Source organism: Ammospiza caudacuta, chromosome 8 (genome assembly GCF_027887145.1).
Source record: "Ammospiza caudacuta isolate bAmmCau1 chromosome 8, bAmmCau1.pri, whole genome shotgun sequence".
NCBI lineage: Eukaryota > Metazoa > Chordata > Aves > Passeriformes > Passerellidae > Ammospiza > Ammospiza caudacuta.
Window position 1 is genome coordinate 8,670,227 of NC_080600.1, and position 19,279 is coordinate 8,689,505.

At 41.1% G+C, this 19,279-nt stretch overlaps 1 protein-coding gene across 3 annotated transcripts in view; it reads right to left on the reverse strand.

Moving 5' to 3' along the window:
• The window catches only part of UBE2F (ubiquitin conjugating enzyme E2 F (putative)), a 60,862-nt gene that overhangs the window by 40,582 nt on the left and 1,001 nt on the right, over window positions 1-19,279 (reverse strand). For 2 of the 3 annotated variants that reach the window (XR_009274985.1, XM_058809170.1), the window contains exons 2-5: window positions 17,253-17,385; window positions 8,217-8,246; window positions 7,280-7,345; window positions 1,635-1,702 (exon numbers count right to left, since the gene is read on the reverse strand). Coding sequence is in view for 2 of the 3 variants with exons in the window: in XM_058809170.1 (XP_058665153.1) it covers window positions 1,635-1,702; window positions 7,280-7,345; window positions 8,217-8,246; window positions 17,253-17,370 (282 nt within the window). In the remaining variant the exon portion in view is untranslated. The remainder of the gene's footprint in view (window positions 1-1,634; window positions 1,703-7,279; window positions 7,346-8,216; window positions 8,247-17,252; window positions 17,386-19,279) is intronic. The other variant, XM_058809171.1, reaches the window with a different exon arrangement.

A 19,279-nucleotide genomic window follows, 5' to 3' on the forward strand; every position in this document is an offset into this window, starting at 1 on the left:
TATTTAAAATGAGCAGTTTCAGTTCTTGATAAATTAGCACTCTAAAAAGAAAGGTGTACCAACGTCTTGCAATTTGTTTTTAATTATGTATTATTTATGTATTTAATTTGATCTCTTCACTAGTGAAGAAATTTACCTGGTGAAGGAATGTGGCTCCTGAGAGAAATCTGGAATCAAAGTTATTTGAAATGTTTTCTCTGGACGTTTTCTCTGGACACCAGCTAGTCCCAAAGCTAAACCAATTTCCCTAAACCACCGTGCAACTGCAGCTCCTCTCTTTACAGTTTATGAAAAACAATTTTCCCCAGGAGGAAGCATACAAGAGGGATACAAGTTTCCCATAGAGGGGATACAAGTTCCTGGGGCTGAACTACACTCCAGCCCTGAGATTTCTTGCCATTTTCCAGCAGCAGTTTCTGCAGAATATAGACTGGCTGAAACTGAACACTGCACCCAGCAAAGCACTGAGGGGTTTGCCTGCAGGCCACAAAAGCAAATCTTCCAAATTGTTCCTCTTTATTTATTTATGCTCCTCCACTACACCACAATTCCACAAACCCACCCCTTTGGCCAGTGCATCTGTGTCCCAGACCTGTCTGTGGGCTGAGAGCCCTGGCAGGTCTGCAGAGCTCTCCTGAAATCACTTGTGGCAGTCCCATTCTGCCTGGCAGAAACCAACCACAGCCTCAGCAGCATTCCCTCAGTATTGGGATTAATACTGCACTAATAACCCGACCACATCCAACATTCAACCTCCTGCATTGTTCCAAAAGTTTTTATTTCTGTATTGGATAAGAGGTGCTCAAATTAAAAAATATTTCATTAACACTTGCTGTAGATTTTCCTGCCAGTGCTGAGCAGGGAACCATAACAAACCAGAGATTTTTGAATTATGGGAACTGAGAATCAAAAACCTCAGATCAAAACTGAACTTCAGCTCTCCTGTTAACACACAGCAAGCACTTTCCTGCAGCAATGTTGTTTGGGTGAACAACTGGAATACAAGAATTAAAGGAAATTAAATGAATACACAGAAGTTATTAAGGGTGACTTCTGCCACAGTATAAAATTCTTTGGTAAAGTTAAGGGGAACTTCAAACACCCCACAACCAAACCCACACAGCTGCAAACACTGCCTAGCTGTGACTGCCACTACCACACACAGATAATGATGAAATTGGGCTCGGCTGAACAGGAACCAAAGATCTTCCCTGAAACTCTTCTCCAGGATCCTCCCTTACACATTCCTCAGCCTCTCTGAAGAACTCTGCACTACCAACACCAAACTAAGACACCAAAGCAGAAGAATGTCAGGGAAAATTACAGAACTGTCAACTTTTTCCTTTTGGTCCACTTATTTCATTCTTAGATTTAAAACTTTTTAATGAGAATAATCATTAAATACAGGTGTCATGAATAATTAACAGGAGAGAGCAGAACCTCAGCCAGAAGGGAGGACACTCAGGTTTCACTCATCTGCACTTCCAAGAGCTTCTGCCAGATAGCTGCAGAGATTTATTTTATTAAGAGACAGAAGATCCTTTCTCTATCTCCATGCCAAGTTCCCCCTAAAGTCCTGTTACCTGCAAAGAAAATCTAAAATGACAACTGTGAGACTAATGACAAATACTCACCACCATATTGTAGGCATCAGGAACTTCAGTTTCAAACTGAAACTTTCCTCCTTGGTAATAGCCCTCATCTAGAAAAGGGAAAACAAGGCAAATAGTTAAATAAGAGAAAAACACCAAGATTAAAACAACAGCACAGGGTTATCATCAAACACTTCAGCTGGTTGCTGCCACCTAATCGAAGGAGTGTGTGAATATTTTGTCTTCCTGCACTCCCAACATTTCTACAGCAGAAATTTGAAGTCAGGAGAGCCAACAGTCCCAGAAAAATCCAGGATCCTGACCACAGGAACAGGAATACCCAGCTGGAGGAACCTTGCACTCAACTTCTCACTGTGGGAAGCAAATCCTGGCAGCAGCACCACATCAGTGACACTTGGAATAAGCTGGAGAAATTCTGCAATTGCTAAAGCATTGCTAGATGCTGCTCCAGGACTGAGCACACCCTCACAAACTTGTGCTTGCTAATGCATTGCTAAGCCCTGCTCCAGGACTGAGCACATCTTCCAAATTTGTGCTTCTAAAGCATTGCTAAATCCTGCTCCAGTGTCACAGGCACATTTTATGGAAAATCCTTTCCTTAGGATTTTTTCTCCTGAGAAGCTGAGAAGCCTCAGGAATAAAATGTAACCAATGGTTATCTGCTGCTGTGGAATGCAACAGGTGGGTCTGTGATTGGTCCATGTGGTTGTTTCTAATTAATGCCAATCACAGCCCAGCTGGCTCAGACTCTCTGTCCAAGCCACAAACCTTTGTTATCATTCTTTCTTTTTCTATTCTTAGCTAGCCTTCTGATGAAATCCTTTCTTCTATTCTTTTAGTATAGTTTTAATGTAATATATATCATAAAATAATAAATCAAGCCTTCTGAAACATGGAGTCAGATCCTCATCTCTTCCCTCATCCTAAGACCCCTGTGAACACGGTCACACTCCAGGACTGAGCACATCTTCCCAAACCTGTGCTTATAAAGCACTGCTGAACCCTGCTCCAGGAGTGAGCACATCTTCCCAAATTTGTGCTTCCCAAAGCACTGCTAAACTCTACCCCAAGATCTACCACATCTTCCCAAATTTGTGCTTCCCAAAGCACTGCTAAACTCTACCCCAAGATCTACCACATCTTCCCAAAGCTGTGCTGGCAATCCTGGTGAGTATAAAATGCTGTGTGCAAGGAGTTTCAGAGTGCACTTCAAGAAGGGCAAAGCAGGCTGTTTCACTGTCATTATCTTACTGTGATGTATCTGCTAGGAACACATGTCTATCTCTCTGCCAAGCTCAGTACTGAATTATTAAAATGGCTACATTTTCAAATATGACATATTAAAAGATCTACTTGCATTTAAGCAGGGCTAATAGAATGGGATGACAAACTGCAACTCTTGAAATAGCTGTGTTTGGAAGCTGAAATGCTTGCAAGTGCTCTGAAATGCACCTGACATTGCAATTACTGAGGTTTTTCATTTAAAGAAGGAAACAGGTACCCAGGCCACAGTGGGGTTTGAGACATCTGAGGGATGCTCTGGCTCCAAGCACCCTGAGCTCTCCAGCCCCAGTGAAGGCCAGGAGGGCTGGTTACCATTATATCATGCAGCTTTTTTATATTTCTTAAACCAGCGCTGCAAAGAAATGTTCTGTGAAACAATCCATAGTTTACAGCAAGACTAAGAAGAATTTCACTATTATCTGGCTTGTTCCAAACCACAAAAACCCCAGCTTGTCTACTGTAGGTCAGCAAAATCCTCCTTCAGGTTGCTGCCTCCTGATCTGCTCTTCAAATCCATTCTCCATTCCCACTCCAAGTCAATTCTGAAGTGAGCTGGATTTATTAAGCAAATTTAGGCATGCTATGGCTTTACCAGAAAGTGAAGGGACATGCACTGATTTTTATAGGAAAAAAGCAAGATAAAAGCATTTATCTTTTGTTGTTAAATATACAGAAAAAAATCAGTAAACAAAGCCTTTACTGAAGAAGAGGAATTAAGAGGTGAGTTACACTGATAGCCTTTGGTACAACTGCTCCCTGCCAAATGTGCAGTGCCCTCAGAGTGAGACACTGCTCCAGAAAGGAATCCTTGGAAAATGGTCCAATATCCCCAGGAGCTCCAGCACCACATTTATCCAACAGAACACAGACAGCTGACTGCACTCTATCCACCATTCAGCACTAGAATATTTTTGAACCAAGTGTCAGGAATTATCACATTTCCAAGCACAAAAGTTCTTTTCCTTGGCTTAATTTCACTGGTTCCTTGATTGGCTGGATTTGGAGCAAAGCATGCAGCAGCTCTTCACATTCCACCCCTGCTAAAATGAAATAAGTGCCTGCTGATGGATGTATCCACCTGTGGTTTGTGTCAAAGAAAATCCCCAGGTTTAATGAACACTCAAAAACTTTCAGATCAAGTCTTCCTCCAAGACCATTCAAAATTCATCACTGCCTTATATTACATCTCATTTTATATTTTGGTTTTACCTTGTCACCAATCACTAATCAAAACCCACACTGGGTAAGCCACTGGTTCTGCTATCAAATAAGGACATATTTACACAATTAGTAGAGCAAGACATCTCTCCTCCCCTCTTTTATACAATTCTGCCTTTGTGTTCCTAAAGCAACAATCAAGCTACTCATTACCAGTCACTAAAATATAAATTAAAAATTCTGGAGAGGCTCAGTACCCAGCCAGAAATCTTGCACTGCATTAACAAGATAATTCACAATGAAGTCATCTTTCAGCATCTCAAGTAAATAGGTTCTCAGACTGAGAGAAATCCTCAAGTTTTTAGGCATGGAAAAGTGGTGGGAAAAAAAGTTCTGGTAGAGTTAAAGAGAGGAAAGAGCTATAAATAAACCCATCAAATGGAACAGCTTTAACACATAACTTAGGAAGTTGGCCACAGGGACTTTTGCTAAAAAGGGAGGATGTCTGAGCCACAGTTTTCCTCCCACTGCTTAAATTTATGTCTTCAGGCCGTACTAGCAGAGCAAGCATCCCTCCCACTTCAGCCTCAAGTTTCATTACCAACAACCTGACTGATCTTAGCTTGTGTTTGCAGGGTGCTTTAATGCCTGAAAGAGCTCTGCAAAACACTTAACCAAATTATTTCCTCACTTTAGGAGAAAATGCAAGATAATTAGGGCAGGCCACAAAGGATGCACTTGGGGTAGCTGCTCCCTGAATCAGCCATGCTCAACCAATATTTGTGGGCATTTCACCAGAAAACAGTGCCTTTATTAATCCCCCTGAGTGGCACTCAAATACCCACACCATGCCCAGACTAGTCCAACAGCCTGGGAACTGCAGGGAAATTGCATTTACTGCACTTACTCTTCTGGGTTTTTAGCTACCTAAAGTCACCTCCTTGATTTTTCTCCAGGTCATTCCCATGATTTTAATCCTCAGCTTCCAATTTTGTGCTCCAAATACCAGTGCAGCAAGCCTGGATTCTAAACATCTCCTCGTTTTCCCTAAATTTTCATCCAATATGAGCAAAAATAAGAGCAGAGGCAGTGGTGGCACAAAGGTATTTTTCAAAGGCAGAACAAATGTATCAGATGACAAAAGGGAAGAGAAGCTTCAGACAGGAGAGAAAACCAGCAGTGTCTGCCTGGGGAACAGGGAGTTTGTCCACTGCAGCAGAAAAATCCAAGTCTGAGCCTTTTTTTATCCACTGATTGATAGTGCACTGCAGAAAACTGGAGCAGACAGAGATTGGAATTCTTTCAGTTATATTAAAAAAAAAGCAGCCATCCTCATCAAGATTTTCTACAAAATCATTTTCAATTAAAAACTTTGCTGTCACCAGGATGATTTTGCCACATTGAATACTGGCTGAGAAAGGTTTTTGTGAGAGGTGCTGAGCAAGGGACCTGGAAGGATTTCTGCTTGGTGGTCAAGTTTATTTTCTTATTCAAATTAGTCTTTTTGTGACAGCCTAAGGAAGCTTCTTTTACTGTCCTTTCAGAACCAGCCACATTCAAAGTGACAGCAGGGAACAAAGTCAAGATTCATGCAATCCTGTTCAGACAATACAAGAAGAGTTGGCTCAAGCTTTAGCCATAAAACTTCTGTGACAACCACTCTGCTGCCTCCAGGAAAAACTAGAGAGAACTTCAGTATTGAAAAGAGGCACAAAACTACAAAGATTTTCTTGGTCTGTGTTCTGCCTTTTCAGTGCTAAACTCTGGCTGATCACAAGTTTGTACACCTGAATTATGCACAGCTGAAAATAGCTGTTTACTGGGGTCAGGCTGCAAGTGCAGAGACTTCAGCTGTGCAGTTATATTTAGAGTAACAAAATGTTAATTAAGATCATCTCATTGGCAAGATCAGTGGCACAAAACCCCTGCTCTGCATTCAACAGCTGGTTTCTGCACAGACAAAACAATTCCTAGGATTTAGACACCTTGGAGTTAGGGCAGCTTTTTCATACATTAATCATTTGCATAGTGATGCTCTTGTAAAATCAGTTTTTTACCAAAATATAATAAAGCAGCATCATGTAAAGTGAAGGGCATTTGGTACAAGCAGAATTAACACCCAGCAAGTAAACATGAGCACAACTCCTACACAGAATGACAGGGACAGAGCTCTAGATTAGCTCTTGGGTTTATGTTTAATTACCCTGTCAAGGGCAGCCTCACTCATTTTTTCATCACAAAAGGGAGTTACATGAATGGATTTGTTACCAGACACCACCCAAAATTTCTGCTGGAGGACGGCTCAAGGGGCTTGGGCTAAGGAACAGCAACAGTGACACCTAGTGCTGCTCTGGCTCCAAAATACTGATTACAGAAACATCCCAGGCACTCAATAAGTGCACACACAATTGTTTCTCCAGCTCAAACAACAGCATGAGTGACACTCCTCACCCAAATTCTGCTGGCAGAAAGCACCTACAGACAATGGCACCAAGGAGAAGGAGCTGCAGGGGACACTGAGCCAGCCCAGCACACCCAACACTGCACACAGCAATGCTCTCATCTGAGCAGCTGCACAGGAACACACACACAAGTGCATGTCAAGTTTAAATAAACTTCCATGCAAACTCATCCATAAAATACAACCCTTTATTCCAAAATGCAAATTTCAGGTGGCTATTAAGAAACTTACATGGAAATGATAATTTATGAAAATTCTTTTAGTGATAGCAAGAGCTTCACAGGATACTCAAGTTGTGTTAATAATAAAAAATCTGATTTGACATATTTGAACAATCAAAGGCTCAGAGATTGCTCCTTGTTAAGCACCTGCAGACACACCTGGCTTTGAGGTTTTCCAGCAGGGTTACACTGGTAACCTCTCTCTTCACCTCTGCAGAACCAAACAATCAGCACAGGGAACACACAACCTAACAGGGCTGGAATGCCAAAATAAATCAAGGTGGTTTGAAACTGGCTGAGAGGAAAAAAGTTCTCAAAGTAAGCAAAAAAAAAAAAAAAAAAAAAAAAAAATCTGAGTTTTCCTAACCCTACTCATTTTTGAAGGCCTTTACACTGGAATCTGGTTGTCAAAACTCAGTTCAGTTTCTCCATCTCTTTAATGAAATCATCACTATTGCAGTCAGACTTTCTTTGACTCTCATTGGAATTCCTCTCCTAAAACCAACACAGACAGAAACAAAAGTTACATTGAAAAAAATTACCTGGGGTTACAGTTAGCTGAAAGTAATGGAGCTTGTTTGGGTCAGGAAAATTCACTTTACACGTACCTGTGAAGCAAAAGAATAATTTACATCAGAAATGAGCTCTCCACAGCTGGCTGCCATGAGGAGACAAGTCTATCCTGGTTATTTTATCACCCACATTATTCAGCTTTTAGCCTCTTAACCCATCAAGCTGGCTGCTCCTTTTCTGCAGCCAAGGAGCTAAACAGTATCATAGTTATAAATCCTATTGGCCTGAAAAAACCTACCTAGAACTGTACACAAACCTAGTAAAGCACTCACATTGTAGTGACTGAAGCCACACATTCTTCTGGGGTTTGTTACCCTATAACAGAACTGAAAAAAGTTTACCTAAAATTACTCTCTGTAAATTCTCTATAACTGCCTTTAAGGAAGGCTTATATCTCAAATAAGATTCCAGGTCTAAAACCATATTATCTTGTCCCTTTTTTTTTTTGGATCACTCTTAAAAAATTACTTTTCAAGAGTATTTTCACTATTAACAAAGACATCAGGTTACATCTGGAAATGAAAAACCTACAGGTTGACTTCATGTTCCCTGAGAGCTGAGCTATTTGCTGTGCCCCTAAATCACAATCTCCTGTTTTGAAAATGAGAGAATAAAGAAAAAACACAAGTGAGGCACTAATTGCACCCTGGAGTCCCAGGAACCTTTTGGGCACTTGATGAAAGTTTTGCTGCCACTCCACAGCAATTAAAAACTGGAGGCAAATTATCAATACTCCTTCCAAAGGACACTAATGAGAGTCCAGCTCTCCACAGCCCCAGAAGAGGAAGCAACAGAGAAAAATCTGTTCAAGGCAGAGGGGTGGAGCTTTGCAGAGTTACCAGTCAAAATGCTCATTTCAATGGTCCTTTCCCCCTTAAAATGGGCACTATTAAACGTTATACTCACAAGGTAAATTAGCTTCAAGGTCTGCAACCTCTGTTGAAAGAAAAAAGAGAAACAAAACCATTATTTATACAAGCATATAGCTCTTCTTCAAGTCCAAATTGGCAGATCTAATTTAAACCACCCCATAAATCCAATTTTATTTAAAAATATAATTAAGCTGCAGTGGAAGTTTACCTTGAAATTTCTCTTTAAGCCACTCAATTCATTACTAAAAATGCTCATCTGCCCTACAGACATGGCAAATGTATCCTCCTTTGATGGGGAGCTCAGCTCTGCCAAGGCTGGCTGCTGCCACACAGAGCACTGGCATTTCCAAAGCACAGGTTTTCTTACTGATATTCACTCCTATTCAATTAAATTCTCCTTTTATTTATTTCCTGAGCTTAAAATTCATAAAGGAAAGGAAGCATCCTGATTCTGTTGCACAGCCCCTAGGAAATGAAGTTTGGAGGGTATTCCTAAGCCTGCCAAGTCACCTTTCCTGGAAGAACCCCTGCTTTTGTGTATTTTATTGAAATTTTACTTTCAATTTCTTATGAACCAGATGCACCAAGGTATCTCCCTCTTTACTTCTGAAGTCCTAGGAAATAAAACTGAGTATATTTTTGGCTTTTCCTGCGGTCTGATTTTCCTCTTCTAACTTTGCTTTCAGGCCTCCACAGACACAGCCCATTATTTATTTGGGCTGGCAATGTGCAAGATTTCAATACCAACTCTCAAAAACACATCTGAAGAGAACTGTCACTCAGAACTCCTGGCACTGAATCCAAAGTTATCACAACTCTCACTAATTCTCCAGAACTCCTCCTGCCATCCATGCTTACCAAACCTGGCATTTCTGTGCAGTGGAATGATGTTTGTTTGATTTCCATTTTCCTTGTGCTTGGCACGTCCTGCATCTCCAGCCTAATACACCAAGAGCAAAAACCACCAAACCACACTTACCTAAACAATTCACAATTTCACTCTTTTAAAATCCCATCTTTGCAGCCAGAGCTGATTTAACCAAAGCCAGGCACTGAAAGAGCCATGGTTGGAGCCATACTTTTGCTAAAGAACTGTCTTTATAGAACACACACACACACAAATGTAATTTCAGCTGTAATCAAGGACTTTATTTCAATTTTCCCTTCCTGGTGGATTAAAAAAAGTGACAACCAACCCTGAAGGCTGAAGCTATGAAAACTTTTCCTGAGACTATTCCCTCACTCTTTTCTTTAAATTCACCAGCCCTTCAGAGCAGCACACCAATCTTCACTGCAGTGCAGAGTTTGGGACCTGGTTCAATTATTTTAAAGTGTTGGCTGCTTTCCTTTATTGCTTTCTGTGCTGGTGTGATGTTCACCTTAATGAATCCTGCCTGGCCTTTCCTGATCCCAAAAAAGAGAGATATTTAAGGGCAGAGCATGCTCAGTGCCAGCAAGGGCTGAGCTGAGCAGCTCTGCCTCCTGCAAGGTTCAGCACAGAGTTTACAATCACCAGAATTCCTTTGAAGTGTGAAAATTCCCCGTGGTGTGTGCACACTCCTGTGTTTCTCTCTGCCTTGGCACAAGAATGAGTGGTTTTCTGGTGAAAACAGGAAAACAAAACGCTCACAGCCAGCAGAAGGCAGCACTGTGCTCCTTTTCTGGAGGTGTGCAAACAGGTGGGAATGCTGTGCTAATAAACCCACACTGAAGTTCTGGAAACAAAGACAAATGACCCAAAACTGAGGTGTCTAATGAATGCTGTGCTAATAAACCCACACAGAAGTTTTGGAAACAAAGACAAATGACCCAAAATTGAGGTTTCTAATGAATGCTGTGCTAATAAACCCACACTGAAGTTCTGGAAACAAAGACAAATGACCCAAAATTAAGGCTTCTAATGAACTCTGCAACAAACCCCAAACTAAATGAAACAACTTCATGAAGCCAAAGAAGATAAAGATCTGCATCAATAATTTGAATGTTTAAAGCAGCATCAAGTCAGGCAAAGAAGTTACTATTAACTGTGCCATATGAACACACACTGGTGATTCACCAATTAACAAGCACATTTAACAGCCAAAGCTCAGTGTTTGAGGGTTTCCCAAATTCTGAGTCTCTTGGTGGTGACAGCAGTGACATTGGAACCATTTCTGTATGCTGCTGCTCCCAAAGCAAACATTTGGACCAGAGCATTCAAGCTCCATTGAGATTCTGATGCTTTAACTCCCACATTCTCTGCATAAATCAATACCTCTGGCACGAGCATTGTGTAAGCAAACACCCCTTGAGCAGCCTGCCAACCCATTTAACAGAGATTTGTAAACAAGCAAAGCATGGAAACGACAGAGCTCCAAAGCACTGAACTGCCAAGAGCTCCAAAAGCTTCACTAAATTAAAGAACAAACCTTTTTCCAACCTATTTCCTCAATACAATACCTTACAAATATTTTTCAACCTATTAACTTTTACCACACAACACTTCTAACACTAACCACCCATTTTTTTCTCACAGTCCTACTACAATTCATCTTTCACAATTCTAATTCTCTAAGATATCCAGTCTTTTATAACCTTTATAAATGATATAATATAAAAAGAATATATATAATCTTTTTTAATATTATATAACCTATATGTGTATATTACATACTTATTTTTCTATAACCTTTTTTATTCACATTCTGCTTTGACCTAAAGGTGTAGGGCAAAAGTAAATTATCAGAATGGCTATGGGTAGCACTGACCAGAACATTTCTTTAGTACATAAAAGCATCTCCTGTCTGTGGTATAATGTCACTGCTGCAGTATTTTAAAAGATCATATTTTAAAACTTGTTAAAACTTATTTCTATTTCAATCTCTCTGAAGAATATCATCTCTATTCCATAACCTTCCTAAATCAACACACCTTACCTCAGTGTTAACATATATAGAAATATATAAGATACATACAAGTATACAATTCTGTATAGACTTGAAAGTTTTAAAAATTCTTTACAAATCCATTTCCCACACAAACCAAAAGTTTTTCTGAGATCCTCTTGCAAGAAATGACTGTCACTACAGCTGAACAGTGAAGAAAATTCAGTTTGAGTACTTTTCTTGGTCATTTTGTGGAGAACCTGCATCTGTGTCTCAATTCATGGCATTAAGATGAGGAGACAAGCAGAAAACCCAAGTGGCAGGAAACATTCAGAATCCTGGTCCTGACCCAGCACACACCTGCTTGAACAGTTCCAAATCTACCTTAAACCATAAAAAAAGCTGTCATATTTTCTGAAAAATCCTCTTTGCCCAGCATTTCTCTCCTGGGAAGCTGAGAAGCCTCAGAGAAAAAGGAAAAAAGAGCATTCTTTAATATAATATAGATCATAAAATAATAAATTAACTTTCTAAGAACATGGAGTCAGATTCATCTTTCCTTCCAACGACAGGGACTCCACAAAAAGCAAGGTTTAAACTTAAAGCCAGCACAAACACTGCAAGAGCTGGATGCAAACAGATTGTGGCTCAGCTTTCCTCTATTCCATACTGCTCCTAAGCAGCCAGAGTTATTTATAAATGATTTCACAAACAATAACTCTCCCTGGCCATGACAGTTCTCCAGACAGAAATAGGAGCACTCCTGCTGTGTGTACAAGGTTTATGAATGCTCAGTGCACACGCCACAACCCCACTGCTCTGCTCCCTCACCCTAAGTCAGAGTTTAGCAGTGCTTTGGTTACTAAGCCTTCCACAAAATCAGACTTTCTGCTTCATTTTGGAGCTGCAGTTTGGTTTTAAGTACACCAAATAAAAGCTTCACTTCCTCAAGTGACCATTCTCACCCACAGCAGTATTGCTTCTCTGGTTTTGTTCAAAAGCCCACTCTCCTGTTTAGGTCCCTCTTTAATTTACTTCTTTAACACTTCCAGAGATGAAGATTAAATACCTTGACATTAATAAAAATTCCACTTTCTAAGTACTAATTCTAATACTCTATTAATTCTGGAAATGCTGTTTGCCTCCTAATCCTTACCCAGTTATCTTTACAGCATTCCCTACTGAGCTCCTCTGAACTGTACAGCCCAGTATAAGAATAAAAGTATTTCCTCCTCTCTCAACTTTCCTCACCTGTTTTTGTGAGGAGGGATAGTACTATTTTTAAAGGCTTGAAGGAAGCAAATAAATGGTTTCTCTCATTTTTAGTTACAATGGATATTCACCTCACTTTCATCATGAGTTTCCCACTTCCATTCTCTCAGGCTTAACCAGAGGCACACACAATATTTTCTGGTTACAGAAATGTAGTGGTAAAAGCCACAGATATTGAACACAACCACGGAATAAAGCTTGTTAATTCATTTTCACATATATTAAGTTATTTCAAATTGCCACAATCAAACTAAGAACATAAATGTGACAATATAAATATAAAAGTGTAATATAAAAGTGAATGGTGAAGTTTCTGTGCACTACCAAAAATGCAGTGTAAGGGACAACCTTTGTGCTGCCATCCTGGATGCTCTCTATCTCCAATTCCCTTTAGCAGTCACCTTCATTACACAGTATGAATCTTGGGTGTGTCCTCAGCCCTTTTTACATTTCAGAAAGGATTTGCCTTTCAAGCTCAGCACTGCATGCTCACCATGAGGAGCAGTCATGTGGCCCCTGCTCCCAGCTTAATGAAGTTCCCCTTGGAGATGAACAGGACATTAAAAATTGCCTCTGCAGCACAGAACAAAATGAAAGCTGCTGAAGCAATTGTGCTGCTTGCTCTATTTTCATTTGGGTACAAGGCTTACAGAATTAGGGCCTTACTCCCCAACTGAGCCTAGATGGAAATGCAGTGAAAACAGATGAGCAGATGAGTCACACAGAATTCTGAACAAAGCTGTGCTTTACTAGACCCTCTCTACAGCTGGAAAAGAATTTCCAAATGACTCAGAATTAATAAAACTTTAGTGACAGAGAGATTTCTATTCATAATACATCCATAAAACAACCCAAGTGTCCTGAGACACGACTGATACCTCAATCTGTGACAATGCTGGATATGAGCAGTCAAAGGAACAACTTGAAGAAAAACCAACATAGGGCACCAGTATTTTAAGAGCAGCTTCTCCCCAAAAATGGAAGTGGAACAAAGTAGAACAAAGCCTGTTTAACATGCATCCATCAATAAATTCAAGGTCAGTGCCTGACACATTATTTCAAACACCAACTGAGATGTTTCTTCACACCCATAGCACAAATAGCTATCATACCTAATTTAGCACTTATTGTTCCTATTTTCAGTTGATTTGTGCCAAGTCTTTAAATGTTTTAAGCATCACCTACACTTGTCAGTGGCTGGGTTGTGGTCATCACCTCAACCAAAACAGAACTGATCTACTGATCAGGCAGAGGACAGACACAACTGAGGGCTGCAGGGCTGTCAGTGTGACAACACATCCTTAGAGATCTGTACTGGACTCTCCATCAGCACAAACAAGGCTGTCTGCAATTTATCTCCAGAAAAAAAAACAGGCACTGTCTGTGTCTGGCCAACAGCCTTAGCAAAGCTGGCAGACATCTGTCTGTCTGCAGGATTTATTAGATGATCCCCATTTACTGGGGAGCAGGGACAGGACAGTGGTGCCTCACCACTGGCACAACACTCCGGGCCTTTCCCATCTCCTCCTCCTCCCTTGCTGAAGGCCAGGATTTCTCTTCTTTTAGGCAGGAGAGTATCTTCTGATTTGTGACCTGATGGAGCCTTTCCCCTGTTCTGCCACTGTCATCTGTTTGTAACTCCAGCCAAAATGGGCACAAGTGACAAGTCCTACTTACTGCTGGCTTTGGGATGCAGTGCAGCTCTGACAGCTCCACAGACAAGCACTGGTGCTGCTCCAGCTGCAGCATCATCCCTGCTGTGTGCACACCTGCAGCAGGCTCTGCACTCCTGCCATCTCTACATGACCTAGAAACACCTTCAGCATCACAAGTGCACTCCTCTCAGTCTCTGCAGCTCAAAGTGCTGAAGCAAATTCCAGAAACTTTTGTAAACAAATGGTTGACATTTAGCTTGAGCAGCTTAAAAGAGAACATCCCCAAAAAGCCTTTCCCATTACTGTCCCCTGTCACTTCCAGCAGTGACACTGGAATGATCTGCTTCTCCTGCCAGTCCCATTTCAGCCAGAAATCACCCTCAGCACACTGACAGCTCTTCTGGGAGAGCACCATGATTATGGTGCTGCATCCCCAATCCCAATCTCTGCTCTGCAATCCCAGCAATTCCTACCAGGCCCTGGCCTTTGCACAAGAGCTGTGGTGAATGAAGCACTCCTGAACTGCACCAGGAACTCTGCTGCCTGGACAAGGTGGGAGATGGGAGCAGGAATCATCAGTCATTCCCTGAAGGCTTTTTTAACATTCCTTAGCTGAATTACAGCCTGAAAGAAATGCTATCATTCCCACTTGAATTTCAGAAAATTCCAGTAATCCCAAAAAGGTATTTACAAGATTATTTCATTGATTCTGGGGGGGAATTTTTAATATGTATTCCCATGTATACATACATTTCCATACATGTGTGGGTTATCTTTGCACATTTGTGTGCATATCTATATCTATATCTATTTGTCTATGTGCGTGCATTGACCTGAACACACTATAAAACTGTATATATCTTATTATCTTGAATCTACACTATGTTTATAGCTCACTAATAATTAATATGACACTCAAGTGCTTTTATGATTAAGTTCTGTTAATTCTTTTAGATATAACTGATGAGTCCAAGCCTGAGACTCCTCCCTGAGGAGTTCAGAAGGGAAGGGATTTCACTCTGAACCTCCTGACTCAACCAAGAGTTTCCTTTACCTTCTCCCCTTTCCTTTTTTCATTCCAGCCTCTGCATGTTATCACTCTAAACTGACTCTAATTTGATTTTCCTTTACCTGCATTACCTATGCAGTAAGCAGGATGCCTACCAACCTTTGTTGTGCCTTTGCAGATTTCTGTTAGAGCACATTTTCACCAATCCCTTTAATGGTGACTCTCTAAGTGACCTACAGCACTCATTTCCATGCACAATAACCTCAGGATCCAGCACTCAATACTTGTTTAGATCCATGTGAGCACTGACCTGCTTTTAACAGTTGTCAGACTGGGACTCATTCAATACTCAGTTTGAACTCAGTTAGTTTAAATACCTAGTTTTACTTAGTTTTTTTTTTTAATACTCACTTTTATTTAAATAGCTGGCTTGCTATCACAGCCACAGCAAATAAAATTACAATGTCAATACAAATTTTCTACAGATTACATTCTTTTCCTCCTCTGCACACTTGGGCAAGGTTTTGAAAAACATGATTACTCTAAGGACAGAGTAAATCTAAAACTTCTTTGCCCCCTCACATAAAGAATATTTATTTCACACTGCTATCTCTCCCTCAAGTCTATACCTGTAGGTTAGGGAAAATCTCAGATTATACATATTTAGTAATTTGGCTTTGTGCTTGGCCTGGTTAAAGAGCTTATTTCTGCTGCCTGAATCATTCCCCCTCAGAACTGAAATGAGGATTTCCAAATTGGAAGTGTAAGAGTGATACAATCATGATTTAAAGCATGTAAAACTTCCCTGTCCTTAAACAATACAGGGAGAAAATTGTGGATGCAACATTCCCACAATCCAGCTGAGGAACTCCCAGTGCACTGAGGCAGCAGTGACACCTTGCTCCAGATCTCTGACAGAATTTACCCTAATTTAGAAAAAAAACATATGCAGGGCTAGTTAGGTAATATCAGCCAGGCAATGACAGCCAGGTCAGCCTCAAATCATCCTGGAACAGGAACAGGAAATGTGGATTTCCTCTGACTGGCAGGAATCCCAACAGTGGCAGCTTAAACATCAACAAAACAGTATTTGCTACTGGAGATTTTCAGCAGAAACTTCAGGTAAACAACACATTCCTTTGCCACTAACATTCAGCTATCACCAGAGAGACTGAACCTGACTTTAAATCCACAATAACTGCAAGCTGTCAGCACCTATGGATTTTTACATATAATATTATCTATGCTACAAAAAAAAATTAAGTGCAGGAAAGAGCTGTCCCTGATTTAACAATAAAATTTCATTATTGTCTCATTAAATACTCCATTTACCCACAACTGCCAAGCAGCAGGTCTGGGGCTTCTTTTCCACCAGCTAGTAAAAACCTACAGTACCCTTCCTAAAGCACAGCACACTGCAGCACAATCACTGCTTTATTATTCACAACTTCACACTCAACTTATAGTGACTCCAGGCCTAGAAAAACCTCACACTGCACTGCTTTTTAAAATCTTTTTAAAGTGTGCTGCCTCTCACCTGTGCCATTAAAACCCCCAAAACACTGTTGTGACTTTCAGGATGTTTTTTTCCTGTGACAGGCAGTTATGGTTTGCTCAAAAACCACCTTCATACTAAGGCAAATATACCTCTGTTGACAATCTCCTCCTCTACATTCAGTGCCACTTATGTGACAATTTTTTATCATGTTTTAATTGATGATGGACTAATTTCCAAGAGAGTAAGGGGAACTAATTTCCAACAGAGTAAGGGGGACATTTGTTTTGATTTTCATTATTCAATAAAAATAAGTGTCCTATTGCCATCACAATGGGTCCCCAGCTAGGTAATAATTGCCATAGACCCCATGTATTTCAGATGGCTAATAATAATTTTCTTTATTAAGAAACCCATTGCTTTTTCATACCCTAGTTGACTACAGGTGGACTGGACCTAACTGGTCCTTCAATTAAACCACCATCACCATTGGCTAATTAAGAAACCACCCTTTGGTAAGCACATCTCCACATGTTCACAATACCAGGTGCAGCAAGTTAAGGTAACAAATGTTTATAATACTTTTCTTTGAGCTTCTCACAGCCTTTCCCACAACCATACCATGGAAAGTTGTCCCTTTGTGACCAGAGAGCTGCTGCAATATCAAACAGATAATTTCAGAAATACCTGTGGGAACTTACAGGCAATATGATGCCGTTTCTGGCAGCACAGCCAGAAGCAGCACAGCCCAGCACATCTCCCTGAGCTCCCTCACCTTTAACGAGCAGCTTGTCCCGCACAGACACCCTGCGAGTGGAGTCAGACGCTGCGCTGGGCGCTCGGGGGCCTCTGACGCCGTCATCCCGCTTCAGCTTGCTTGCCAGAGTTAGCATCACTGCTGCTGCCACCTGCAACACAGGGCAGGGACAGGGACAGTCACCTGGGGCAGGGGGAAACACCTCAGGGCTGCTGGAATGCCCCAAGTTTGGCTTTTGTATTTTCCAGATCCTCTGCGGCTTTAGTGCGTAACTCAGAGTTGCGTATTAAATGTTATCAAGCTCTCTTCACAGGGCAGGCAGACAGAACAATCCTTCCGCAGCTTGTCCAAGTGAGAGTGAAAGATTTTAAAATCACAAAATTCAGGGAGCTAGAAAGAAAGTCAGGCTTAGCAGGCCCTGGTAAATGTTAGGCCTTGTGTTCACTAGATCCTGTGAAATTGCACCTGTGTAATCAGTACATGATAAGGGATATGATTGTTAGATGCGATGAACGTTTAGTAATTAGATGCAATTATTGTTTAGTCATAAGAAGAATCATGAGAAAGGGGTTTGAGGGGGATTATGAGAAAGCCATGCTTGGATGAAATCAATGTATTCAACAGAACAAAGTAATTTTGATAATTAATATTTAAGTTATACAACGATAGAAAATAAAACATCATGATGGGGGTTCATCCCAAACCCACGCTGGAGTCAGATTGGGGTTTGTCCACCCCAGACACCCAGAACTCTCCAATTAAAGCACCTGCATTAATCATTCCCTGATTATGTGTTCCTGAGCAATAACAAGGACAAATGTTACAAGCTCCAGGCCCAAAAAGTATAAACAATGTGGGCTGAAGAGAGAAAAACAAGGAGGGTGGGACTTCACAGCCTAAAGCTGTAATTGGACAGTTAACTCCAATATACAAATGGACCAGAACTTATAAAACTTACTAATAAAACTACACACTTGTAATCTTAGTGTTATTAATTAATTTTGGAAACTTTGTCTACTGTCTTAGGTCAAATATAGTATTTCTGGGGTCTGTGCCCTTCAGCACAGAAAGTTTAAAATTCTCAGTATTTAGGATTCCAACATGAGACCCCGTCACTAGTTGTCCATTTTGTGCCCATTTTGGATTCACCTGGGCTGGGCTCTTGTGCTGCCCAAGGTGGATCCATGGAGGAAATCCTTTTAATAAATCCCTGCTTCATTCTTTAACTCTGCCCAGCCTGTGTTCCAGGTCAGAGCTGAATAAGGAGGGAAGGACCATCACAACAGGTGAATAAAGGTGGGGATGTCCTCAGCACCTGAGGAATGAGCTTCTTTGGGCTGGGAGCACTGAGGGAGGTGCCAAGAGCAAATTCAGTTTTCTGGAGAGAGGTCAGGCTTACATCAGTGTTTACACCCCCATCTCACGGCCTGACACTGCTCCTGCTGAAAAACAGCTGTGAAAATCCCCCCACTCTCCTGCACACCTCTCAGGGCAACACTCACAGCTGCCTCCTGGCTGGCCAAAAGGGGAAAAAAACAAAAAGGAGAAAGGGGAGGAATTCCTGGAACAACTCTCTGACTAGGAAGTGAGCTTTGAGACAGCTCCCAGGGCACAGGAAAGGGATTGAGGCTGCAAACTGCACGTCTCACAGGGCAAAAACCTGACACACAGAGACCAAACAAGTGAAATGAAGAGTTGCTTCTGCTGTGCCAGCCATCCACTCTAGAAAATAACCACACTGCTGAATTAATTACAGTGAAAGGTGCTCAGAATGCCAAAGCCATGAAGCCAAAACATCCGATCTGTCACGGCTTCATTTGTTTTGCTGCTACTCCCAGTTGAAGGCAACTCCTCCTTTTTGAATATTTTGGCTAAAACCAACATAATGCTGACAAAACCCAAACCCTTCAGGCCCCCCAACAGCTAAAATGGGGGGTACAGCTACTGCTTATTCTTTAAATCATATTAATTAATTCAACCCAATAAAAGGGGGGAAAATGCAAAAAGCCAGGGTATAATCTTTAGGTGGAAGTTGAGAAAAGCTT